Raw genomic sequence first — 27,999 nt, 5'->3', positions numbered from 1 at the left:
CAAATAAAGAAGTTATGAGCATGTTGCATTTAATCTAGTTCCAAAAGACGCCTCGAGTTTTGGACATTTCCGATATGCACTTCCAATAAAAAGAGCACAGATAACCACTGACCACCTATATAACAGACAAATGTACATCACAAATCTCAAACAGCAGAAAATCCCTAGGGTGGCAGCAACAGACTGGCAGAGAAAATATTATGTATCCGACTGAAGAATCCCGGAAAACAAATCTACAAACCGCTCGCAAATCACACCCGGTGTGCCAGCCATTTCGGGCTAGTAAGCGCTGGGAAGTCTCATGATCCAGCACCTCCTAAGCCCCGGGTGCCGGGGCCAGCTCCGAGGCTGCCGGGGCTGCTGCTCTTTGTTGTAGCAGAGGAGAGAGCGCCTTGACGACGATGCTCATGTTGGGCCTGAACTCTGCTTCATACTGCACGCACAGAGCTGCCACCGCACCAAGCTGCAGGTTGAGAATGCAAGGGGGTAAGCACCAGCGACCCCATGGTTCACCGATACAAATAATTGCGGAACAATGGAGAATACCATATAAACAAAGTGGATGAGATAGACATACCTTAGCAACTCCCTTTGGAGGATATTCTCCCTTCAACCGAGGATCTACGCATTGCTTCACCTTATCTTCACTCAATCTTGGAGTAGCCTGGAGAGAAACATTGCACAACCAGATTGCTATCAATCAGTGCCAATTGCTCACTAATTACCAACTGGAACCAGCAAATAATAGGCAATAGAAAAATCCAAAATTCTAGACAGAAAGTGTGCGTAGATGATGGTTACCATCCGATTTCCTGCTAGGTCTGGTGTTCAGACTTACAAAAATCCAAAATTCTAGACAGAAAATGTGTGTTATCATCTAATTTCCTGTTAGGTCTGGTGTTCAGACTTCAGACACTAACTGATTGAAGTACTCAACTGGACTGAGCTGTTACTGTACAAGTACACTAGTGAGTTAAATATAAATTCACATCCCGAACAACTTATAGCCAAGCTAACTTTTAGAAAACATAAATCAGTGTGCAAATGAGGGTATCCAGTCAGATAGTTGCTGTACTGTTAAGATTTATAATTCTGAACTTGCAACAAGCTGCTTGCTCTTAAGCCTCTCTTTTCCCAGCATTTCTTTATAACTTTTACAGCTTCAGTTTTACGCACTTGATATATATCATAGTAGACAAGGGGAAATTCACTAGAGTAACAGGGAAATAAGCAAACACAGTAACAGTATGCTAACAAAATAACATACCCAAGTGACTAAACTTTGCTGCCCCCGAGGCATTGTGTGATCGACCGGTTTCCTTCCAGTCAGAAGTTCAAGAAGAACCACGCCAAAGCTGTAGACGTCACTCTTCTGTGTCAGCTGGCCAGTCATAGCATATCTGCAACAAACATGAGCATCAAATTAGAGAAGAAATGCATGAAAAGCAGGGCTACAAATATTTCCGCAACACATGCCAAGAATAAAAGTACGCCTTTTGTTACAATGTTAATCTGACTAGATAAAGATATAGTGGCTGCCATATAAGTTATTGATCTCACTAGAATATTTCTTAGGGCCAGTCCTTGGTAACTTCACAATTAGTTTACGCAGGGTAATACTGAGAATATAATCATTATGAACAGATAAACCAACATCGTCCAGGCAAAACACAAAAATTGCAGTTCGTCGTGTTTCTTGTTTGACCGGTTTCCTTCCAGTCAGAAGTGCAAACAAAATCAATCAGTAAACATATTTTGTTTCTTGTAGGCACCGGAAAGCAAATATCAAATTGTTGCCGGAAATGTTAACTTTGTGGATTGAGACAAATATCCTGAAAATATAGGATTAACTAGGTCTGGAATAAAAGGCTACCGCTTAACTAGGCTTATGTAGTCCACCACAAGGTTTTCGGTCGCTTAGATGACGCACACACCTATTTGGCAAATTAATGATGTTCTGCAGAATGTCCAAAAATGTACACTACATGCTGACAAGCCATATTTTGTCGTGTGCGAACTGGGAAAGCAGATGTCCGACAGCGTGCTAGGCGATGCCCAAAGACAGAAATACAATCTCCAAAAGTCAGCCATTTTCCTTAGTATGACATATTTATCCTAAAATAAGTGTGTTGTTGTTTTTATCCCAAATACGCAATATCAGTGCCGCTATATAGGAACATTAGTTAGCAGAGAAAGGCTGCATGATGTCCGACAGCGTGCTAGGCGATGCCCAAAGACAGAAATACAATCTCCAAAAGTCAGCCATTTTCCTTAGTATGACATATTTATCCTAAAATAAGTGTGTTGTTGTTTTTATCCCAAATACGCAATATCAGTGCCGCTATATAGGAACATTAGTTAGCAGAGAAAGGCTGCATGCCTAAATATCAGCAGAAGCCAACCACCGTATAGTTGGAAGTTCATAAGTTGATATCCAAACGACCATATAATGGCGAATAAATTTTACACATCTAGACAATTAAATATTATATCAAACGATATTAGTCTCACACAAAAATATGACAGTTGGGGCTAATGGTTATCAATGTAAAACATGATTACCAGTCTAAAACTCCACATATCCTACTCGCTCGACACATTAAAGCCAGATTTACTAGTGTTCTTTTTGGATATGCAATTATGTGGAGGTTCTCAAGTCCAACGGTTGGTTCTAAAGACCAGGTGATAGTACGAAATTGAATGCTCAAAAGTCATACAAGTAGTTTTCATTTATCCTTGTGAAGAAGAGAAAAATGTACTAGATGTGCAAATTGTAATGTATTACGCGAGTAAAAAATGGACAAAAATAGTGAGCATCAGTTTACTGGCACATATCATGGTAATCAGATTCATCACCCCAAGTCGAGTTGCAGCACAATAACGGTTTTAAGATAGATTCTAGAGGATATGTGCCATGCCGTGCACCATATTCCCGGTGACTACGGCATACACTACTACTTTCAATTCCAACATTTGCCACAGAGAATGGTAGCGTGCAGCGGTTTGGGCGTCCACTCTATTGATACAGGTGTACATCATGGGGTTCAAATCAGGAAGTTCTTTAATCCACTACATTTGGTCCATTCTTATTTGGTCAGCAGATTCCCAGAACTATGCTGCAGTGTTTATTTGTTGTGTGCATGAAACATGAATGCTTCCCTGCCATGATGCGCCACCACATCCACGACAGGGTTACTTTGGCTATGATAGTATGCAGGTCATGGCACTTAAGCTTGTTCCGGTCATGTCTATTGAATGTCAACCCCATGAATCTATTGCTATATCAGGAGCACCACAAATGTGGTTTATGCTGGCTACTTAAGCAGTTACAACTTACGAGAACCGTCAGTAGGGCATTCGTACACAAAAAGTGGGTTGAAGTCAATAGGAATCAACCAGCTGAACATAAAACGCGTACGATAGCAAGCCACGTGGTGACAAGGACAGTCTAAAAGTTACTTCATCCAAACAGCATATTAAACCTTTCGAAGCAGCTGTCATTTAAAGATGGGCCCTACCACATTGACATCATTATGAACTAAAACCATATGAATACTTACTTTTGCAATAAAATTTTATTATATCTAACTTTTTCAAGACTTGTGCGCTGGAACAACTGTAGTTGAGTTATGTTAATGCAAGGTATTGAACAACATGCAAAAATGTATTAGTATGAATTAGACAATTACTCTGGCGCATGATATCCAAATGTCCCTAATACACGAGTCGAATGGAGACGTGCTGCCATATCAGGAGCTTGATTTAAGAGGTTGAAGTCCGCAATTTTCGCCTTGAAGTCCTCAAACAGAAGCACATTGCTTGATCTGATGTCCCGATGGATGATTGAAGGCTGAACCTTCTCATGTAGGTACTCTATACCTTTTGCCGCCTCGATAGCAATTTTGACTCTCTGCATCCAGTCAAGCACGGGGCCAGGCTGCGCACCTTGAACTCCTTTTCTTCCTGTTTATAGAGAAATAGATGCAGGTCCATCATAACTGAACTTGTTGCCCTTGAGAATAGTTTCATGAGTATGCCACATGTTAAAGACACTAGGTTCTCAAGTCTTACCATGCAGAACATCGTGAAGAGAACCCATTGTTGCAAATTCATATGCCAGTATACGATAGTTGCCCTCCACATAGTAGCCCAGCATCTCCACAAGATTTTCATGTTTTAGCCTTGATACAAGTGAGACCTGGAGTTATAAAAATAAAACTATAGAGCTTAATTCCTTTGGTACTATCATCAATGCACGAGGTATAACATTCAGAAAGTTAAGATTAAATAAACTAAATAGGCAACACATATTCACCTGTTTCAAAAATTCATCGTTAGGCTCATTTTCAGATGCATCAAATTTCTTAATAGCCGCTTGCCTGCCATCATCCATGGTAGCATGATATACTCGTCCGTATGAACCTTCACCAATCAGAGAACTCGATCCAAAATTGTCAGTCTTTTCTTTCAAGTCCTCAAATGACAGTTCTGGGACATCAATTGTAGGAGGGGAAATATCTGGCTCAGGTTGATCAGCAGGTTTCGAAGATTTTTGCTTGCCTGATGAAAGACATAAAAATGCAATCACTGAGGACTCAGCATAAAAATCATGTCAGCAAAAGGAAAAAAGATGCAACAAGCAATAACATAATATATTTGAAACCGTTTTCCCAAACAGATTGCTACAGAATACATTATAAGGCATATGAGTGAAAATACGCAACAAGGGACTCGAATATGACAGAGGCCATTACCACCCAATATTGATACACACAGCTCATAGATGGTTCCACATATATGTATGACCAACAACAACCACAGCAGCAGGTCCATAACGCAGTGGTAGCTCTACCACTGTGCATGGACCCACTGCTTTTGCTGTTGTTAGAGCAATTGACTGCAGATCAATAGGTCACCGGTTCGAACCCGGTTGGGCCCTATTGTTTTCTTTTTCTAATTTTATTTCTTTGTCAACCACGGTGTTGGCCCTCCACACTTGCGTCACAGTATTCACTTTCAAGTTTTAACCATATCTAGCTTTATTCCCTTCTCATCCGTTATGCATTTTTGTCATGTCGATTCTTCTTTGTGAGAACTGTTATGCTTACATTAGATGGTCACCGCTAATCAAATAGTTCTCAATTACTTCCCTTTTCATCCGTTTTGCATTTTTTGTCATGTCGATTCTTCTTTGTGAGACTGTTATGCTTACAGTAAATGGACACCGCTATTCAAATAGTTCCCTTTTCATCCGTTATGCATTTTTTGTCATGTCGATTCTTCTTTGTGAGAACTGTTATGCTTACATTAGATGGTTAACCGCTATTGAAACAGTTCTCAATTACTTCAAATTAAGACAATTATGTATTGTATATTCTGTGGAGCGTGATAGACTGATATACGCATTTTAAGACACGTACAAGGACATTTCTCCAATTAGGTCCCTTCAAAAGAATCTAAGAATGGCATAACCCAAAAATAGCATCTTACATAAAAGCTGGAACTGGCAATCCATGAGCACAAGTTGAAGTATGTTTACCTAATTTATGATGGCATATACAGCTGATATGAGTGTGTGAGAGTTCCTAACTAGCACTCTAATCCATATCTAAATCTGCAAGGATACAAATTGATATTCAATTTGCATTGACAATAAAGAGTGAACCAATTAATATTTGCTCGTGAAATTATTCATTTAGGGTCAAATGTAAGGATAGAAATGGGTCCATAGCTCAGTGGTAGAGCAATTGACTGCAGATCAATAGGTCACCGGTTCGAACCCGGTTGGGCCCTATTCTTTTCTTTCTTCTATTTTTATTTCCATTTTCAACTATTGTCTTGGCCTTCCACACTTTCTTCGCAAGTATTTACTTTCAGGTTTTAACCATATCTAGCTTTATTCTCTTTTTTATCTGTTATACATTTTTGGGTATGTCAATTCTTCTTCCTGAGAACCGTTGTGCTTACACAAGATGGTTACCGCTGTTCGAGCAGTTCCAAAATACTACAAAATTGAGCTTATTATGCTGTGGAGCATGGTAGACCAATTTATTCATTGTTAGACACATAGCAAGAACATTTCACGAATCAGGGCCCGCCCTTCAAAAGAATCTAAGAATGGTTTGCACAACCGTTCATGGGCACAGCTTGAAGTACATTTCTACCTAATATTTGATGGCACATACACCTGGTCTGAGTATGTGCTAAGTCCTAACTAGCATTCAAATTCACATCTAAAACCACAGGGATACAATTGTTATTCAGTTTGCATCCATAATGCAGAGTGAACCAAATAATGTTTAAACACACAAGTACATGAACGAACCGTCTATCTTATTCCCCTGAGCTTTGGAATGTTCCACCTCATGTCTGTCGTCGTCGTCACCGCTCCGGATATTGCAACAAAGCCAATGCCTCATACTGTCTCCTGGCCACTTCAATCCATGCACCAAATGCACAAAACAAAAGAGTTAGCCTATATAAAGTTTGGGGCACAAGCCATTTCATTACACACAAAAATTACATTTCTAACGAAGCATCAAATCCGTACAAAATCTAGAGTTCAGTTATACCCTGTGCCCAAAAACAAAAGGTGGATATATTCAGTAGCTTCTGGATGGTCTAGGAACCCACCCACTACAATCCCAGAACCCCAATTCCTCCAACTGCCACACAAACTATCCAACGCATATATTAAGCTGCGCTTTACTGAGCCGCGCACTCTAATTGCCAAGAACACCTACTACTGCTGATGAATGCACGGTACCAATGACACGCATTTAAAATCCAGCAGCTTAAGCACGCAGTACTACTTACTACTGATTTAAGGAACAACCAGCCAGCACGTACAAAATATAGAGTTCAATTATGTTGTGTGCAAAAAACAAAACAAAAGGTGGGTATACTCAGGCGCTTCCAGTTCCAGGCTGGTCTAGGAACCCACCATCTACAATCCCCCACATCCCCAATTCCTCCAAATCCAATTTCCACATGCACCATTCGATGGTGCGAAAACGACAAGGGGTTGAAAATGAAATAGCACACAAATGGAAACCTTACACATAAGCTACCCTCACTGCACCACACGCTCTAATTGGCCAAAAACGCATACTACTACTGATGAATGCGCGGCACCAACCACACGCACTCCACATCCAGCAGCTAACATAAGGAGAAGTAGTAGTACTAAACTATACTAATTTAGGAAGGAGCAAACAACCAGCCGATCGAAACGGAAACATCAGTCGCACCGCGCGAACTATAAGCGTCTTCCTCTTCGCACAGACCGCCCCAAATCACCCCCAACTCGTCGCGGATTGAGCCAAACGGCCTGGGGATTAATCGCGAGCAAGCGGCGCCGACCCCAGTGATTATTTCCCCTTTTCGGAAACAGAACAGGACGAGCCCAGGCGCTCGCCTGGGCGACGAATCCCCGCTCCTCCCCGTCGACCCCGCGGGCCGCGCCTCGTGCAGCCGCTAGCAAAACCAAAACCATAGTAGTCCCAGACATCTCGAGGCCGAGGAGCCAGCGAACCAACTAACTAACCAGGCGGAGGAGCAGGAGGGGCGGAGCTGTTCGCTTACCTGCGCGCCGGCCGCGGCGACCAGCAGCAGCAGCAGCAGCACGCCGCACTACCGCCCGCGCGCTAGCTCGCTCCGGCCGCCTCGCCTGAAATCCAAGGGGATGGAGGGGAACGGGACGGAGAGAGCAGAGAGGGCGGTGGGCAGGGCAGAGCAGAGCAGCAGCCTCGCTTCGCTTCCCCCTCCCCCTCCCCGCTGCCGCCCGCCTAAGCAAAAGCCGCCGTCCGTTACCGGTGTGGGAGCGTCGCTAATTACACGGCTGCCCCTAACAGCGCGGCCCACGCCGTCCCCGCGCCCATCCACCGCCAACGGAAACGGGGAAACCGGCCCACTCCACCCAATGACGCGTGGGGACCAGCGGCCCCGTGGCCCGCGCGTCGGTGAGCCGGGTGCTAATCTTTGCTTGAACCGACCTGGTGGCGCGCCGAACCAGGTGGCCGGTTTTGGCAGGTAGCGGCCGCCCCGCGTGTTCACCCGCGGTGCCCTGCGTGACGTGTGGGCACCGCGTGGTGGTGGGGCGCAGCTGTCTGTGGGTGGGCGGAGCGGATTTCCGGGTGCGGTGTGGGGATGGGCGAGGGGCTTCCGGCCGTTGCTTGCGGCGTGGACCGGGTCTGCAAGTGTCTACGCCGGGTTCGGGTGGGAATGGAAATGGGCGGGCGCGGGCCCCACGGCGGCACCGAAAACGCGTGGGCCCGCGGGGACCTGCGGGTGGATTACGTCCGGGGCAGGTGTTGCAGATAGCTGACCTTGTGGGTCCTGGCACCGCCCTGATTACAGTGAGTCAGAGGCAGATTATTTCAACAACCTTGCTAATAGTACGATTAATCCTTGTCCAACACTGTATGATTAGACACAACACAGCCCTGATTACAGTGAGTCAGAGACAGATTATTTCAAGAGCAATGCTAGACATAGGTAAGCTTGCGTTCAGATCTTACGTAAAAGCTGATGTGGGATTTGTTAATTGGGCCAGGATTAGCAGCTGGGGCCCACACCGGTTAAAATAAGGGGGAAGAAAAGAATTTTATGGAAGGTTAAGTAGGCCTAGGTAGCACCTTTCGTAGATGTAGTATTATTGTTATTTCAAGGTCGATCGTCTCTCTACATACTAGTGAAAAAGCACAATGATGATGACAGCATTAAACTTGGGCCTGTGCAGCCCGGCGCACGATGGTTGGCCCGTCTACAAGCACAAAATACCTCTAAACTTTTCAAAATGTCAAGTTCATTCACCAAAAGAGAGAGTTCAATGGGGAGCCTCATTCCCGCTAAGGCATCCTCTTCCCTTCCGTTCCGGCACCATGTGTGGCTTTCTGTTCTGCTCGACATAATATGTATCCCTATGAATGTCTGATTTTAATAAAGGATGCAATTACTCGAAAAAAAATGTTGGTTATAACAGTAATAATGCATTTATATATGCTCCTAAAATAATTGAATAAAATTTTAAAATATGAAAGTTCCATTGTTTGGTTATCTAGGGTTCAGGTGGCTTTAGGCTTGCGTTTTTAGGCTCACGCTTCTTAAAACCTCGACGAGACAAATGCACACGTTTATATAGCATTGTTGATGTTCCAGCAATTGCTTTCCAAAACAAACCGCATAACTCCACTAATTAACAATGTAACCGTTTTAGGACCATCATCGCAATACTATGTAGCAAAATACCCAAGCAGTTCTCTTATATTCTTCGGTTGTTTTATCATTTTAGTGTTATATCAGTTGCCTTTTGTTGTTTTAGTTTGCTTGTTTTAGCAAGCAGCGGTCGAATTAGCCATGAATTTTGCGACTACCTTAGTTACTAGCACATGTGTCGTATTTGTTGTTTAGCACTTTGATCTCTATTTAACGACGTGTGATGCTTGCATCCTTTGGCCTAGATATGTCGAATAGATCTTTGGTTGTTGGTTTCAGGTTCATGGCAAATTAAAATTCAATGTAAAATTACACATTTCAACTATTATATTATGCAACATACTACAACTACATCATATTCAATCAGGAAATGAGTAAAAAATAAAAATAAAAACCCTTTGGGGAATTCCTTGAACACCTCACGGGTACCGAGATTGCTTTCGGTCGACGGAGGTTGAGGAACAGTGTTAGGAGCCGGGGCGATGGCCAAGTTCGACCGCATGACCTGGCCCAAGCGCGGTGCGTCGGTCATTACAGGCCAAGTGCGCGCTGACTCCAGTTCAAGCTTGACGACGACCATGCCTAAGCGACGACAACCGGAATCGGCTAGGCAATGGCAAGCTCAAGTGGGGGTCGTTGGGGCCACGGCAGGGCTCGGGGTGACCGCGTGGGTGTTGACGATGGCGGACGGAATCGACCAGCGCGGAGGTTAAACTTCCCATTCATGTGGTTGGCTTTTCTGCTCCAGTCTTGGGTTGGATGGATCTTCTGGTAGATTGGACCTAAATATGCCTCATTGTAAGCAAAATATGGGTGCATACCCATGTTTTTTCGTGACCTCATGCAGCTGTTACAACTGTTTTTAGGGCTAAAAATTCATAGTTTCTAGTTATCAGGTCTTGAGATAAATTTTGAGTAAGCAATTCCATGACCTCTTTCTCCATACAAAGCATAAACCCTTCCCAAGCCCCAAGATTTCACGGTCTTCTCTTCATTCGGTGCATCTTTCGAGCCGGGTTCATAGCACAAGAGTAGTGTCCTACAAGCGAGAGAGACGGCCGATGAGCCTCCTAGCTAGCACAACTAAACTAATCAAAGAAGCCGATTCAAAGGATTTTCATAGGAATTTGGAGGATTAGAATTCATTAGATTTTTTCCATATGTTGGTTGTTTGATTCATAGGATTGATTCATATGGGAATTTTTTTCTAAGGATTTCTTTGTATTACTTTCCATGGAATTTCTAGCATCCACTCAAACCTTTTTGAAAAATCCTTTTGTTTTTCTTACGATGCAGTCAAACAACCCCAAATACTATATCATTTAAATGATAATGATATTCCAATTCTATGTGTTTTTCTATTCCTGAGTTTTTAGGATTTTGTGAATCGAAAAGGCCCCTATAAGTTGCACACGCCGACGGGTTTGAATCCGCGACAAAAGTTTGTTGCGTAGGCAAAAAAATCCTGCGAAAATCCTTTGAATAATCACCCACTAAACCTAGGGTCTATCATGGGCGATGGATTACACATTCTTCAAGGACTCCCTCTCTCTCTCATGCATACTCCTGTGCCCTACCTGATATATGGCCTGCCACTAGCAAAAAATATGAGAGAACTAGCTGCGGACGCTTTTGCATTATTCAGGTGTTTATCATTTTTCTTTTTCATATGTGTTATATTACCTACTTCCTTCGATCCGAATTAACTGCGTCAATTAGTTCAGATCGGAGGGAGCATCTCTTGTTCTTTAATATTGTATTCGTTTGTATCTTGATAAGCCAATGCAAAACAACTCCAGGGAGGTCATTGGTTAATTGTGTCATGAACTTCGCACATATGTTAATTGTCAATTGACGTGTTATTTTGGTCGGTTTGCCTATTTTGGTTATAAGCCAGCCCGAGACAATTTTGGATAGGTCATTAGTTGATTCTGTCACAAGATCAACTATCCGACGTCGATTGTCAACCCACGTGTTATTTTTGTCGGTTTGCCTTTTATGGTTATAAGCCAGCCCGAGACAATTTTGGATAGGTCATTAGCCAATTTTGTCACAAGATCAACTATCCGACGTCGATTGTCAACCCACATGTCATTTTTGTCGGTTTGCTCTTCACTTATAGAGTGAATTGAAAAAACCACCACATTTGAGGCATCGATTGCAGAAAACCACAAGGTCGCTAATCATTTGCAAAAAACACCGCACATTTAGTAAACTTTTTGCAGTGTGCACTGATCGACCGATTTGCTTCGTTTGAGTGTGTTTCCGACATATGGGGCCCGGTTTCCCCCTACGTGGCGTAACGGACGGCAAACTGCGCCGTCTGGTCGAGACGACTTGGTCGGCTCGCATCGGACCGGTCGAGCGCGCCGCCCCCACTCCACTTCTCACTCGCTCGCTCCTTTGCTCTCCCTCCCGCTCTCAACCTTACTCTGCCTCCTTTCCTCTCCGCTCGCCACCGGCCGCCATGGTGTCTTGGAGCGACGGCTCGAGCAGTGAGGACTCCGAGGTGCAGATCATTTCTTCCTACGACTCCCCTATTAAGGTTAGTTGGTTCCACAGGGACTGCATTTAGGGTTTTGATTTGGGCATTTTGGATTTAGGGTTTCAGCTCGATTTGAACCAGTACATTTGTGTTGCCCAGATCCCACCAACAATGGATGACCCGTTGTTCACTGGTTCTGCTGACGATTTGAGGGTGATGTGCGAGCATGGCAAGCCAGGGAAGAAATGTGTTGCATTCCAGGGGATAAGCACTGGGAGGAGGTTCATTGCCTGTGCCGTAGAAGTAAGTTAGTAAATTAGTTGCAATGTGAAACCTCTCCCGTGTAGTACAGTTCATCTGTTCTAGGGTTAATTGTTCATGTTCTAGGGTTTACTGTTCATTGCTCATAGTTCCTGTTCATGGTTCATTGATATTGATTTATGTTCATAGTAACTGTTCATGTTAGGAAACATGCTCACAATAATTGTTGTTTAATTTTTTGAGTTGAATTGATCTAACTGAATCTACACCTTAACTGTAACCTGAACTTAACTGAAAATGTAACATGTGACAACATGTTTGAACTACTTTATTTTGTATTGCAGGGAGTTAATAACTGTGGATTAGTGCAGTGGGTAGATGAGGAGTGGCCAGATCATCTGCAGAATGCACTCCACAAACTGTGGCTTATGTATGAGAATAGCATCCAGGCCAATAAGATGGCATGCCTTGAGCATTTATTTACTGTGCACAATCTAGCACAACAGAAAAAAGAGTTGCAGGAGACTTATGAGAAGCTTGTTGAAGATGTGAACAACCTCTTGGATTCTCAGGATAATCTGCCACATGAAACTGATATGAATGTTGCTGACAGCAGCATGGAAAAGGATGCTGAGATCAAAAAATGAAGGCAGTTGTTGATCAGTTGAAGTGCATTCATGTTGCTCAAGCCAATGCCATTAGGAATTTGAAGTTCAATCATCTGAAAGAGAAGGAAAAGATGAGCTCTGATAAGAGGACTTTGGAGTTTAGCTTTGCTGACCTGAAGAAAGAGAAGGAGAAGCTGGATTGTTACATTGCTGAGTTGACTAAAGAGAAGGAGAAGTTGAGCATTGAGAAGAGTACTTTGCAGTGTGTTGTTGCTGACCTGAAGAAAGCAGGTGAAAGTAACAAGAGGAAGCTGAAGGAAATCAAGGGTATTTGTGGTGAAGAATAAATTGTGCTGTCATATGACCATGTGGGTCATTGTCTTTAGTTACTAGCTTTGAACTATGGTTTGTAATGTGTTAAGTTTGAATCTGTTGAACTAATTTACTTATGAAGCATTGAACTATGGCTTGTAATGTGTGCTAAATTTGAATCTATTGAACTAAGCTGTGAAGTATGGCATGGCATGTAATGGGTTTAGCTTGGCTAAGCTGTGAACTAAGCTGTGAACTAAGCTGTGAATCTGTTGAATTAAGGTTGGTCGACGCCGAGACACCCTAAGTGATAAATTTGCTTCACTTAGGGGTTGGTCGACGCCGAGACACCCTAAGTGATAAATTTGCTTCACTTAGGGGTTGGTCGACGCCGAGCCACCCTAAGTGATAAATTTGCTTCACTTAGGGGTTGGTCGACGCCGAGCCACCCTAGGTGACAAATTTGCTTCACTTAGGGGTTGGTCGACGCCGAGCCATCCTAGGTGACAAATTTGCTTCACTTAGGGGTTGGTCGATGCTGAGCCACCCTAAGTGATAAATTTGCTTCACTTAGGGGTTGGTCGACGCCGAGACACCCTAAGTGATAAATTTGCTTCACTTAGGGGTTGGTCGACGTCGAGCCACCCTAAGTGACAAATTTGCTTCACTTAGGGGTTGGTCGACGCCGAGCCACCCTAGGTGACAAATTTGCTTCACTTAGGGGTTGGTCGACGCCGAGCCACCCTAAGTGATAAATTTGCTTCACTTAGGGGTTGGGCGACGCCTAGCCACACTAAGTGACAAAAATGGTTCATTTAAGATTGGTCGACACCGAGCCACCCTAAGTGATAAAATCCTAAATAGCTTGATGCAACAAAGTCTAAATGACAGCATCATATTCAACATAATCATTATCATAGTCTACTTGACATCCTCATGCATAAAAGTCTTGATCACAACCATAATTAGGTAACTTACATAGTGCCATCACAAAGTAGCCAAAATAGGCTGAATTAAACTGGTTTGAACATGACAAACTCACAGCTGTTTTGAACATCACAAACTTGAAATTGTTTTCAACATCACAAACTTGAAATTGTTTTCAACATCACCATCATGAAATTACTTCTTCTTGCTGCCCTGGGAACAATTGAACCACTCAGACATCTTGTAAGAAGGTTTTCTCAGCCTTCCAGTACCTGAAGCTCTAGGTGGTATGAATGTTTTCTTTGCAGCAGTAGAAGAACTTGGCCTAGAAGCACCAGCAGTAGATGAACTTGGCCTTCTAGCTATAGCAGTAGATGAACTTGGCCTAGAAGCAGCAACAGTAGATGCAGTTGCTCTCCTAGTTGCAGGAGGAGCTGATGGAGCTGGCCTAGGTGCTGGTGGAGCTGTAGTTCTTGCCTTGGGAACTGCTGGAGCTGGCCTAGGTGCTGGTGGAGCTGTAGTTCTCGCCCTGGGTACTGATGGAGCTGCCCTTGGGGCTGATGAAGCTGCATCAACTCTTCTGTTTTCCTGCAGTGTAAACATACAAAGATTAGAACATAGTATAGGAAATATAATCATAAACTGAATTTTTTGAAGTTTGGACAATTAACCTGATGTTGGTTCCTTCTCATTGCAAGGGCTGGCTTAAGATTTTTGTGGCAGCTAGTGTACCTATGCCCACTCAAATTGCAATTACTACAAGTGATTGATGCCATCCTAGAAGTATCCTTGGGAGCTGTCTTCTCAAACTGATTCTTTCTCCTCTTTGTCTGCTTCTTCCCTGGCTTGTCTCTCAAAACAGGTGGCTCTATGTCAGGGGTCCCAGTCTTTGGCCATAGATCAGGCCCAGGCACAGGGGAGACAATTGGACTGTAGGCTTGTTGATACATTGGTTTCTTGAAGAAAGCATTAACAAAATCTTCTGGATGTAGTTTAGCCTTGTTAATTGCTGAAACACCATGATTGCAAGGAACCCCAGTCATGTCCCATTTTCTACACCCACATGTGTAATCTTTCAGATTTACTGCATATGTGCTTTCTCCACTTGCAACCTGGTATAGATCAGGCCCAGCCTTGATTGACTGACAGAATCTGGAATGATGTTTAGCTTCTTCCAGCTTTTCAGCATATGTTGGGCATATCTGCCACTTAGCTGTCTCTGTCTTGGTCCTATTGGCATTGAACTTAACTAACAATTTTGTTCTGATCCCATCAACCATGGTTTTAATTGGTTTTCCTCTCACATCAAGTATCATTTTATTGAATACTTCACTTATGTTGTTCACAACCAAGTTGGTTTTACAATTTGTGTCCATGGCATGTCTAGCCCATGTATGCTTTGGTATCTTACTAAGCCATTTCCAAGCTGCTTGACACTCTTTTTTCATACCATCCATTGCTTGATTATATCCATGCTCAGTATATGAATAACTAGCCTGATCCATGTATTTCTTTAACTCTTCACCTCTAAAGCCAGCTGTTTGGAAGTTCTGATAAATATGTCTAAGGAAGAATCTTTAAGGGCAATTTGGGAATACGTTGGTTATTGCTTTAAGCAGACCCTGTGAAAGTAAACTAATGTTTGAATATGATGCCAGAAGACACTATTTGTAAGTACTAAGCATGTTCTAATTTGCACTATTTGTAAGTACTAAGCATGTTCTAATTTGCACTATTTGTAAGTACTAAGCATGTTCTAATTTGCACTATTTGTAAGTACTATGGTGTATGAGTTACCTTTTGTCTATCAGATATGATAGTGTAGTAGCCATGCTTCCCTGACTCACCACCAAGAGCATACTTCACTTGTGTTAGAAACCATGACCAGCTGGCAGTGTCTTCCTTGTCAACAATTGCAAATGCAATGGAAAATATGTTGTTATTACCATCTCTACCAGCTGTAGCCAATATTTGCTGCCCTGTGGTCAACTTAATGAAGCAGCCATCAACACCTATAGCAGAAAATTTCACATTAGTACTAGGACAACATAAATGATTGTGTTCATACAAATTAATATAGGTACCTATGAAGGGTCTGCAACCATTTAGGAAACCCTCTTTGCAAGCATTCAGGCTCATGAACAAGCCATGGAATCTAGGATTTATGCTAGGATGGGCCTTCAATTGCTTTGTTGTAACAATGCATCTACTTTCTGGATTGGTATCCAACACAGCTTGGAGGTAATCCCTTATCCTTGTGTATTGTGCACTTTGATCTCCTTGGACAACACTCTTAGCTGCTTTCCTTGCTCTGTAGGCCATGTGAATGGACACTTCTATTCCATGTTTATTCTTCAAATTGGCTATTATGGTCGGGACTGGTGTGTTTATGTCTGCCCTCAACTGTTCCTCACACTCATGTGCCAACCATCTTGCAGTCACTTTGGTGCTCTCTCCTACAGCAGCACAATTGTGGTACAAGTTCATCTTCTTTATACAAAAAGTTTTCTCATGTGCTATTTGAGAAGCAGCAATGAAAAAAGGACAGTCTTCTGTACTGCAAACTGCAATAACTCTATCTGAGAAGTTTCTATGAAAAGAGTAGTTCCTGTTTTGTGAGATGTGAAATGTAAGAAGTGCTCTCCTGAATTGTTGGACATCTAGAAAACAAAGTTTCTTCACAAAGTGTTCTTGTGGGTTCTCCCTCTTCTCATCATACCAAAGCCTAGGCTTCTGCTTTCTGGCCCTACTCTTCCTACCATTTAGTTGCCTAAATGTTGGAAGCTGAGCACCATCATTATCATCCTGACTTAAGTCACCTGGGTTGCTCTCTTCATCAGATGAAGGTATCCAATCTTGCTCTATGATTTGGTCAAGGCTTCCATGTGATCTGGTTGTTGGCCCCTTCCTCTGGCTTCCTCATGTGCTGCTTCTTCCTCCTGCACTACTTCCTCCTATAGTGCTTCCTCCTCTCCTACCCTCCTCAGCTTGCTCATCCTGTCCTACCTCCTCCTCTCCTGCTTCATCCTCCAACTCCTCCTCATCTGGTTCATAAAGCTCTTCTACATCAGTGTCTCCTTCAAAGTGATTGAGAGGATCAGCTCTATGCCTCTTCATTGCCTCCATCCTAGCTATTATGTCTTCATCTTCTAAAATCTCATTGTCACTATCACTGTCAGTGAACTCTTCAGCAAGCACCTCTGGAAGTTTTCTCTTTGCTTCCTTGTACTTCTCTTTTTGTTTCTTATTGGTCCTAAACTTTTCAATCTCTTCATTCCTCCTCTGCTCCATCATCTTCTTAATCTTCTCTTGATCTTGGTCCGTCTCCATGAAGTACTCATGCCTCTCACTACCATAGTCCAATGCAAACTCTGGTTCACTTGGACCCTTAAGCTTCAAACATGAACTCTCCTGGGTGTTCATGACCTGGACAGGCTGTGGTTGGGGCTTAACTGGACTGGGGAAAAGAACTCCTGAAGTATCTACCTCATAGACAAGTGGTACACCTAATTCAGACAAAGGGACCTGCTCTTCATAAACATGACCAATGTTCAGGTCAGCTGGTGTGTGTGCATCACTTCTCATGATTGTAATGTTAACCACATTATTTCCTTTACTGCATATGTCATCCAACATTTCTTCAACCTTGTCATCATCAGTTAATTCTTCTGCGAGATCTTATGGGTTTCACCTCTAGCCTACCCCAACTTGTTTGGGACTAAAGGCTTTGTTGTTGTTGTTGTTGTTGTTGTTGTCATCATCAGTTAATTCTTCCATTCCTGACACCCCAACTCCTGGATCTCTAACATAATACATATAATCTCTTGAACTAAAGCCTTCCAACTCTATTAGTGCAATAAGATTCCAATATGTTATGTTTGATAAGCAAATGGTTCTTTCCAAATTATCTCTATCAAAGAAATGGAACCTCACTTCCCATTCTTCATCATCCAACCTAGTTCATTTAGCATAGTTGTTAACATTCAGATAAAAACTTGTGTTGAACAATACAGATAAAATTCAGTAAACCTAGTGTTAAACAATTCAGTTAAAACAACTGACTATTGAGCCATTATGTTCAAAACTAGTGTGCAATTGCAGTTGAAACTAATGAGCCATTATGTTAAACTAGTGTTAAAGTTAAGTTAAAAAAATCTTAGTTAGCAAGACTGAGCAGTGCAATTATGTTAAACTACTGTGTAAGTTGAAAACTAGTGTTACAGCTAATTTGCACTCCAAACCATTACTGTAACCCAATAATCCTAACCCTAGAACCCAAAATTACAGATAAAATTCAGTTAGCATGACTAAATAATTAAGGGCAAGCTAATTTGCAGTTCACTAACATTACACACAATAATCCAAACCAAATACCAACAACATAATCCCCAACTCTGTACTTGTCCTAGAACCCTAACCCTAGAATCCAGATCGGGGAAACAGGGAAACAGTGAGGAGGGGGAGAGGATGGATGGCTTACACCACACCGCCGAAGGAGGATGCAAAGTGTTGACTGCCCGTCGGATTTGCCTTCACCGCCTTGGCAAATGCCCTAGCCGCCGTGTACTGCGGGTCCGGGGATTGGGGAGGAGGCACCGCCTGAGAAGGATTTGAGCTCCCGCAGAGCTCCAGTGGATCTCCAGCACCACCAGCATCGCCAGCGGAAGCGCCGCCGCTGCCGCGGCCGTCGCCGCCGCCAGGTTTCGCCTTCCCCATTGAAGCCCCAGGGAGAGCAGAGGAGCGAGTGAGTGAGAAGTGGAGTGGGGGCGGCGCGGTCGGTCGGTCCGACGCGAGCCGACCAAGTCGTCTCGACCAGACGGCGCCTTTTGCCGTCCGTTATGCCACGTAGGGGGAAACCGGGCCCCATCTGTCGGAAACGCACTCAAACGAAGCAAATCGGTCGATCAGTGCACACTGCAAAAAGTTTACTGAATGTGTGGTGTTTTTTGCAAATGATAAGGACCTCGTGGTTTTCTGCAATCGATGCCCCAAATGTGGTGGCTTTTTTGCAATTCACTCTCACTTATAAGACAATATGCACAAACAACTTTGGGTAGTTCATTAGTTGATTACGTCATAAGATTTGTGCCTGCCTCGATTGTCAACCCATGTGTTATTTTTGTTGGTCCGCTCTTGGGTTATAAAGCAGTCCGAAACAGTTTTGGATAGGTAAATTAGTTGATTCCGTCACAGGATTTTGACCGATGTCGGTTGTCAACCCACGTGTCATTTTTGTCGGTTCGCTCTTAGGGTTTCACTGTTGGAAATATGCCCTAGAGGCAATAATAAATTGATTATTATTATATTTCCTTGTTCATGATAATCGTTTATTATCCATGCTAGAATTGTATTGATAGAAAACTCAAATACATGTGTGGATACATAGACAACACCATGTCCCTAGTAAGCCTCTAGTTGACTAGCTCGTTGATCAATAGATGGTTATGGTTTCCTGACCATGGACATTGGATGTCATTGATAACGGGATCACATCATTAGGAGAATGATGTGATGGACAAAGACCCAATCCTAAGCCTAGCACAAGATCATGTAGTTCGTATGCTAAAGCTTTTCTAATGTCAAGTATCATTTCCTTAGACCATGAGATTGTGCAACTCCCGGATACCGTAGGAGTGCTTTGGGTGTGCCAAACGTCACAACGTAACTGGGTGGCTATAAAGGTACACTACAGGTATCTCCGAAAGTGTCTGTTGGGTTGGCACGAATCGAGACTGGGATTTGTCACTCCGTGTAAACGGAGAGGTATCTCTGGGCCCACTCGGTAGGACATCATTATAATGTGCACAATGTGGTCAAGGAGTTGATCACGGGATGATGTGTTACGAAACGAGTAAAGAGACTTGCCGGTAACGAGATTGAACAAGGTATCGAGATACCGACGATCGAATCTCGGGCAAGTATCGTACCGATAGACAAAGGGAATTGTATACGGGATTGACTAAGTCCTTGACATCGTGGTTCATCCGATGAGATCATCGTGGAACATGTGGGAGCCAACATGGGTATCCAGATCCCGCTATTGGTTATTGACCGGAGAGTCATCTCGGTCATGTCTGCATGTCTCCCGAACCCGTAGGGTCTACACACTTAAGGTTCGGTGACGCTAGGGTTATAGAGATATTAGTATGCGGTAACCCGAAAGTTGTTCGGAGTCCCAGATGAGATCCCAGATGTCACGAGGAGTTCCGGAATGGTCCAGAGGTAAAGAATTATATATAGGAAGTGCTATTTCGGCCATCGGGACAAGTTTCGGGGTCACCGGTATTGTACCGGGACCACCGGAAGGGTCCCGGGGGTCCACCGGGTAGGGCCACCTACCCCGGGGGGCCACATGGGCTGTAGGGGTGTGCGCCTTGGCCTGTATGGGCCAAGGGCACCAGCCCCAAGAGGCCCATGCGCCAAGAGATAAGGAAAGGAAGAGTCTTAAAGGGGGAAGGCACCTCCGAGGTGCCTTGGGGAGGATGGACTCCTCCCTGGCCGCACCCTTCCTTGGAGGAAGGGCCAAGGCTGCGCCCCCCCCTCCCTTGGCCCTATATATAGTGAGGGGAAGGGAGGGCAACGAAACCTAAGCCCTGGCGCCTCCCTCTCCCTCCCATGACACACCTTCCTCCTCCCGCAGCGCTTGGCGAAGCCCTGTTGGAATCCCGCTACTTCCATCACCACGCCGTCGTGCTGCTGGATCTCCATCAACCTCTCCTCCCCCCTTTCTGGATCAAGAAGGAGGAGACGTCGCTGCTCCATACGTGTGTTGAACGCGAAGGTGCCGTCCGTTCGGCGCTAGGATCATCGGTGATTTGGATCACGACGAGTACGACTCCATCAACCCCGTTCTCTTGAACGCTTCCGCGCGTGATCTACAAGGGTATGTAGATCCACTCCTCCCTCGTTGCTAGATGACTCCATAGATAGATCTTGGTGACACGTAGGAAAATTTTGAATTTATGCTACGTTCCCCAACAGTGGCATCATGAGCTAGGTCTATGCGTAGTTTCTATGCACGAGTAGAACACAAAGTAGTTGTGGGCGTCGATATTGTTCAATATGCTTACCGTTACTAATCAAATCTTGATTCGGCGGCATTGTGGGATGAAGCGGCTCGGACCAACCTTACATGTACGCTTACGTGAGACCGGTTTCACCGACTAACATGCACTAGTTGCATAAGGTGGCTGACGGGTGTCTGTCTCTCCCACTTTAGTCGGATCGGATTCGATGAAAAGGGTCCTTATGAAGGGTAAATAGCAATTGGCATATCACGTTGTGGTTTTTGCGTAGGTAAGAAACGTTCTTGCTAGAAACCCATAGCAGCCACGTAAAACATGCAAACAACAATTATAGGACGTCTAACTTGTTTTTGCAGGGTATGCTATGTGATGTGATATGGCCAAAAGGATGTGATGAATGATATATGTGATATATGAGATTGATCATGTTCTTGTAATAGGAATCACGACTTGCATGTCGATGAGTATGACAACCAGCAGGAGCCATTGGAGTTGTCTTAATTTATTTATGACCTGCGTGTCAACATAAACGTCATGTAATTACTTTACTTTATTGCTAACCATTAGCTAAGTAGTAGAAGTAATAGTTGACGAGACAACTTCATGAAGACACGATGATAGAGATCATGATGATGGAGATCATGGTGTCATGCCGGTGACGATGATGATCATGGAGCCCCGAAGATGGAGATCAAGAGGAGCAAACTGATGATGGCCATATCATGTCACTATTTGATTGCATGTGATGTTTATCATGTTTATGCATCTTGTTTACTTAGAACGACGGTAGTAAATAAGATGATCCCTCATAATAATTTCAAGAAAGTGTTCCCCCTAACTGTGCACCGTTGCGACAGTTCGTTGTTTCGAAGCACCACGTGATGATCGGGTGTTAGATTCTAACGTTCACATACAACGGGTGTAAGACAGATTTACACACGCGAAACACTTAGGTTGACTTGACGAGCCTAGCATGTACAGACATGGCCTCGGAACACAAGAGACCGAAAGGTCGAGCATGAGTCGTATGGTAGATACGATCAACATGAAGATGTTCACCGATGATGACTAGTCCGTCTCACGTGATGATCGGACACGGCCTAGTTGACTCGGATCATGTAATCACTTAGATGACTAGAGGGATGTCTATCTGAGTGGGAGTTCATAAGATGAACTTAATTATCCTGAACATAGTCAAAAGGTCTTCGCAAATTATGTCGTAGCTCGCGCTTCAGTTCTACTATTTAGAGATGTTCCTAGAGAAATTTTTAGTTGAAAGTTGATAGTAGCAATTATGCGGACTAGGTCCGTAAACCGAGGTTTGTCCTCATTGCTTCATAGAAGGCTTATGTCCTTAATGCACCGCTCAGTGTGCTGAACCTCGAACGTTGTCTATGGATGTTGCGAACATCTGACATACACGTTTTGATGACTACATGATAGTTTAGTGCGTAATGCTAAATGGTTTAGAATTGAGGCACCAAAGACGTTTTTGAAACATCGCAGAACATATGAGATGTTCCAAGGACTGAAATTGGGATTTCAGGCTCGTGCCCACATCAAGAGGTATAAGACCTCCGACGACTTTCTTAGCCTGCAAACTAAGGGAGAAAAGCTCAATTGTTGAGCTTGTGCTCAGATTGTCTGAGTACAACAATCATTTGAATCGAGTGGGAGTTGATCTTCCAGATGAGATAGTGATGTTTCTCCGAAGTCATTACCACCAAGCTGCTAGAGCTTCGTGATGAACTATGATATATCAGGGACATATATGATGATCCTTGAGATATTCGCGATGTTTGACACCACAAAAGTAGAAATCAAGAAGGAGCATCAATTGTTGATGGTTGGTGAAACCACTAGTTTCAAGAAGGGCAAGGGCACGAAGGGATACTTCATGAAACGGCAATTCAGCTGCTGCTCTAGTGAAGAAACCCAAGGTTGAACCCAAGCCCGAGACTAAGTGCTTCTGTAATAAGAGGAACAGCCACTGGAGCAGAATTACCCTAGATACTTGGTAGATGAGAAGGCTGGCAAAGTCGATAGAAGTATATTGGATATACATTGTGTTAATGTGTACTTTACTAGTACTCCTAGTAGCACCAGGGTATTAGATACCGGTTCGGTTGCTAAGTGTTAGTAACTCGAAATAAAAGCTACGGAATAAACGGAGACTAGCTAAAGGTGACCTGACGATATGTGTTGGAAGTGTTTCCAAGGTTGATATGATCAAGCATCGCACGCTCACTCTACCATCGAGATTGGTATTAAAACCTAAATAATTGTTATTTGGTGTTTGCGTTGAGCATAGACATGATTGGATTATGTCTATCGCAATACGGTTATTCATTTAAGGAGAATAATGGTTACTCTGTTTATTTGAATAATACCTTCAATGGTCTTACACCTAAAATGAATGGTTTACTGAATCTCGATCGTAGTGATACACATGTTCATGCCAAAAGATATAGGATAGTAATGATAGTACCACCTACTTGTGGCACTGCCACGTAAGTCATATCGGTGTAAAACGCATGAAGAAGCTCCATGTTGATGGATCTTTGGGCTCACTCGTTTTTGAAAAGTTTGAGACATGCGAACCATGTCTATTGGTGTATATGCATGAGGAAACTCCATGCAAATGGACCGTTTGGACTCACTTGATTTTGAATCACTTGAGACATGCAAATCATACCACATGGGCAAGATGACTGAAAGCCTCGTTTTTCAGTAAAATGGAACTAGAAAGCAACTTGTTGGAAGTAATACATTTTGATGTGTGCAGTCCAATGAGTGCTGAGGCGTGTAGTGGACATCGTTATGTTCTTACTTCGCAGATGGTTTGAGTAGATGTTGAGTACATTTACTTGATGAATCACGAGTCTGAATTATTGAAAGGTTCAAGTAATTTCAGGGTGAAGTTGAAAGATCGTCGTGACAAGAGGATAAAAGACCTATGACATGATCATAGAGATGAATATCTGAATTACGAGTTTGGCACAGAATTAAGACATTGTGGAAATTGTTTCACAACTAATACAGCCTGGAACACCGTAGTGTGATGTCCGAACATCATAACTGCACCCTATTGGATATGATGCATACCATGATGTCTCTTATCGAATTACCACGATAGTTTATGGGTTAGGCATTAAAGACAACCACATTCACTTTAAATAGGGCACCACGCAATTCCGATGAGATGACACCGTATGAACTATGGTTTACCTAAGCTGTCATTTCTTAAAAGTTTGGGGCTGCGACGCTTATGTGAAAAGTTTCAGGCTGATAAGCTCGAACCCAAAGAGGATAAATGCATCTTCATAGGACACCCAAAACAGTTGGGTATACCTCCTATCTCAGATCCGAAAGCAATAAGGAATTGTTTCTAGAATCGGGTCCTTTCTCGAGGAAAAGTTTCTCTCGAAGGAATTGAGTGGGAGGATGGTGGAGACTTGATGAGGTTATTGAACCGTCTCTTCAACTAGTGTGTGGCAAGGCACATGAGTTGTTCCTGTGGCACCTACACCAATTAAAGTGGAAGCTTATGATAGTGATCATAAAACTTCAGATCAAGTCACTACCAAACCTCGTGGGATGACAAGGATGCGTACTACTTCAGAGTGGTGCGTAATCCTGTCTTGGAAGTCATGTTGCTAGACAACAATGAACCTACGAGCTATGGAGAAGCGATGGTGGGCCCAGATTCCGATAAATGGCTCGAGGCCATAAAATCCGAGAGAGGATCCATGTATGAAAACAAAGTGTAGACTTTGGTAGAACGGCTCGATGGTCGTAAGGCTATTGAGTACAGATGGATTTTAAAAGGAAGACGGACAATGATGGTAAGTATCACCATTAAGAAAGCTCGACTTGTCGTTAAGATATTTTCCGACAAGTTCAAGGAGTTGACTACGATGAGACTTTCTCACTCGTAGCGATGCTAAGAGTCTGTTGGAATTATATTAGCGATTACTGCATTATTTATGAAATCTTGCAGATAGGATGTCAAAACATTGTTTCCTCGATGATTTTTGAGGAAAGGTTGTATGTGATACAACTAGAAGGTTTTGTCAATCCTGAAAGATGCTAGTAAGTATGCAAAGCTCCAGCAATCCTTCTAGGGACTGGAGTAAGCATCTCGGAGTTGGAATGTATGCTTTGATGATGATCAAAGATTTTTGGGTTTATACAAAGTTTATGAGAAATTTGTATTTCCAAACAAGTGAGTGGGAGCACTATAGAATTTCTGATATATATGTTGTTAACATATTGTTGATCAGAAATGATGTAGAATTTCTGGAAAGCATATAGGGTTATTTGGAAAATGTTTTTCAATGGAAAGCCTGGATTAAGCTACTTCAACGTTGAGCATCAAGATCTATAAGGATAGATCAAAACGCTTAATGGTACTTTCAAATGAGCACATACCTTGACATGATCTTGAAGGTGTTCAAGATGGATCAGTCAAAGAAGGAGTTCTTGCCTGAGTTGTAAGGTATGAAGTTAAGACTTAAAGCTCGACCACGGCAGAATAGAGAGAAAGGACGAAGGTCGTCCCCTATGCTTAAGACATAGGCTCTACAGTATGCTATGCTGTGTACCGCACCTGAAATGTGCCTTACCATGAGTCAGTCAAGGGGTACAAGAGTGATCTAAGAATGGATCACAGGACAACGGTCAAAGTTATCCTTAGTAACTAGTGGACTAAGGAATTTTCTCGATTATGGAGGTGGTAAAAGAGTTCGTCGTAAAGGGTTACGCCGATGCAAACTTTGACACTAATCCAGATTATTCTGAGTAGTAAACTGGATTCATATAGTAGAACAGTTATTTGGAATAGCTCCAAATAGAACGTGGTAGCTGCATCTAGGAGATGACATAGAGATTTGTAAAGCACACACGGATCTGAAAGGTTCAGACCCGTTGACTATAACCTCTCTCACAAGCATAACATGATCAAACCCAGAACTCATCAAGTGTTAATCACATGGTAAATGTGAACTAATTATTGACTCTAGTAAACTCTTTGGGTGTTAGTCACATGGGGATGTGACCTTGAGTGTTAATCACATATAGATGTGAACTAGATTATTGACTCTAGTGCAAGTGGGAGACTGTTGGAAATATGCCCTAGAGGCAATAATAAATTGATTATTATTATATTTCCTTGTTCATGATAATCGTTTATTATCCATGCTAGAATTGTATTGATAGGAAACTCAAATACATGTGTGGATACATAGACAACACCATGTCCCTAGTAAGCCTCTGGTTGACTAGCTCGTTGATCAATAGATGGTTACGGTTTCCTGACCATGGACATTGGATGTCATTGATAATGGGATCACATCATTAGGAGAATGATGTGATGGACAAAGACCCAATCCTAAGCCTAGCACAAGATCATGTAGTTCGTATGCTAAAGCTTTTCTAATGTCAAGTATCATTTCCTTAGACCATGAGATTGTGCAACTCCCGGATACCGTAGGAGTGCTTTGGGTGTGCCAAACGTCACAACGTAACTGGGTGGCTATAAAGGTACACTACAGGTATCTCCGAAAGTGTCTGTTGGGTTGGCACGAATCGAGACTGGGATTTGTCACTCCGTGTAAACGGAGAGGTATCTCTGGGCCCACTCGGTAGGACATCATTATAATGTGCACAATGTGGTCAAGGAGTTGATCACGGGATGATGTGTTACGAAACGAGTAAAGAGACTTGCCGGTAACGAGATTGAACAAGGTATCGAGATACCGACGATCGAATCTCGGGCAAGTATCGTACCGATAGACAAAGGGAATTGTATACGGGATTGACTAAGTCCTTGACATCGTGGTTCATCCGATGAGATCATCGTGGAACATGTGGGAGCCAACATGGGTATCCAGATCCCGCTGTTGGTTATTGACCGGAGAGTCATCTCAGTCATGTCTGCATGTCTCCCGAACCCGTAGGGTCTACACACTTAAGGTTCGGTGACGCTAGGGTTATAGAGATATTAGTATGCGGTAACCCGAAAGTTGTTTGGAGTCCCGGATGAGATCCCAGACGTCACGAGGAGTTCCGGAATGGTCCGGAGGTAAATAATTATATATAGGAAGTGCTATTTCGGCCATCGGGACAAGTTTCGGGGTCACCGGTATTGTACCGGGACCACCGGAAGGGTCCCGGGGGTCCACCGGGTGGGGCCACCTACCCCGGGGGGCACATTTTTTTTTGAGAATCTCACAAAGCTTTATTACTGAATCATAATGTTCATAGGTACAAAAAGAAGATCGCCGGGTTGTCCTAGCCAAGTGTGTCGGCCAAACCCTAAAGATAACGCATGCTTTGCGAGATTATGGGCCTCCGTATTGGAGGTCCTATACTCATGAGTAAACGAACATGAAATAAAGGTAGTTGCTCTAGTCTTGATTTCCTCGACAATGGCTCCAAATTCTGCTGAGCTTTCCTGTCTGATTGCATCTACCACCACCTTGCAATCGGAGGCAACAAGTAAATGGTTGATATAGAGATCTTCTGAAAGTGCTAATGCCTCCCGAACAGCTAGTGCTTCTAGCACTTGGGGGTTGTGCAGTCCTCTGAAAACGAGAGCTGACGCTCCCATGAACAAACCTCTCTCATCCCTGCAAACCACACCAACTGCGCCAAACGTACCTGGGCGTGACACGGTCGCGTCCACATTGAGTTTGTAGTAATCTGTTGGTGGTGGAATCCACGTACGGGGTCGTGGTACTGCTATCCCATGTGCTTCCTCCTTCTTCTTCTTCAAAAACTCTACATGGGCTGTAGGGGTGTGCGCCTTGGCCTGTATGGGCCAAGGGCACCAGCCCCAAGAGGCCCATGCGCCAAGAGATAAGGAAAGGAAGAGTCCTAAAGGGGAAGGCACCTCCGAGGTGCCTTGGGGAGGATGGACTCCTTCCTGGCCGCACCCTTCCTTGGAGGAAGGGCCAAGGCTGCGCCCCCCCCTCTCCCTTGGCCCTATATATAGTGGGGGGAAGGGAGGGCAACGAAACCTAAGCCCTGGCGCCTCCCTCTCCCTCCCATGACACACCTTCCTCCTCCCGCAGCGCTTGGCGAAGCCCTGTTGGAATCCCGCTACTTCCATCACCACGCCGTCGTGCTACTGGATCTCCATCAACCTCTCCTCCCCCCTTACTGG

The 27,999-nt window shown here is 43.6% G+C and overlaps 1 protein-coding gene and 1 non-coding gene across 2 annotated transcripts; one reads left to right on the top strand and one right to left on the bottom strand.

The window, feature by feature from the left end:
- Positions 1-4: 4 nt before the first annotated feature.
- On the bottom strand, positions 5-7,723 carry LOC119287444 (PTI1-like tyrosine-protein kinase 2). Its single transcript, XM_037566989.1, has 8 exons — positions 7,585-7,723; positions 6,326-6,434; positions 4,316-4,560; positions 4,072-4,198; positions 3,690-3,963; positions 1,268-1,400; positions 578-664; positions 5-463 (listed from the first exon to the last, which is right to left on the bottom strand). Exons 2-8 carry the CDS (start codon positions 6,417-6,419, stop codon positions 317-319), a joined length of 1,107 nt encoding a protein of 368 aa, XP_037422886.1. The 5' UTR covers positions 6,420-6,434; positions 7,585-7,723; the 3' UTR covers positions 5-316.
- Positions 5,722-5,793, top strand: TRNAC-GCA. Its single transcript has one exon. It is a non-coding gene; the product is annotated as a tRNA-Cys (tRNA).
- Positions 7,724-27,999: the final 20,276 nt, after the last annotated feature.

Source organism: Triticum dicoccoides, chromosome 4A (assembly GCF_002162155.2).
Source record: "Triticum dicoccoides isolate Atlit2015 ecotype Zavitan chromosome 4A, WEW_v2.0, whole genome shotgun sequence".
Lineage (NCBI taxonomy): Eukaryota > Viridiplantae > Streptophyta > Magnoliopsida > Poales > Poaceae > Triticum > Triticum dicoccoides.
Note: the sequence above shows the minus strand (reverse complement) of the source record. Positions and strands in the feature narration are given on the sequence as shown.

Coding starts and splice junctions, on each gene's coding strand:
- LOC119287444 (XM_037566989.1), bottom strand. CDS start 6,419: ATGAGGCATTGGCTTTGTTGCAATATCCGGAGCGGTGACGACGACGAC. Junction 4,561..6,325: donor TCAGGGGAATAAGATAGACG/GTTCGTTCATGT, acceptor GTCTTTCATCAG/GCAAGCAAAAATCTTCGAAA. Junction 1,401..3,689: donor TTTGGATATCATGCGCCAGA/GTAATTGTCTAA, acceptor TGTTTGTTGCAG/ATATGCTATGACTGGCCAGC.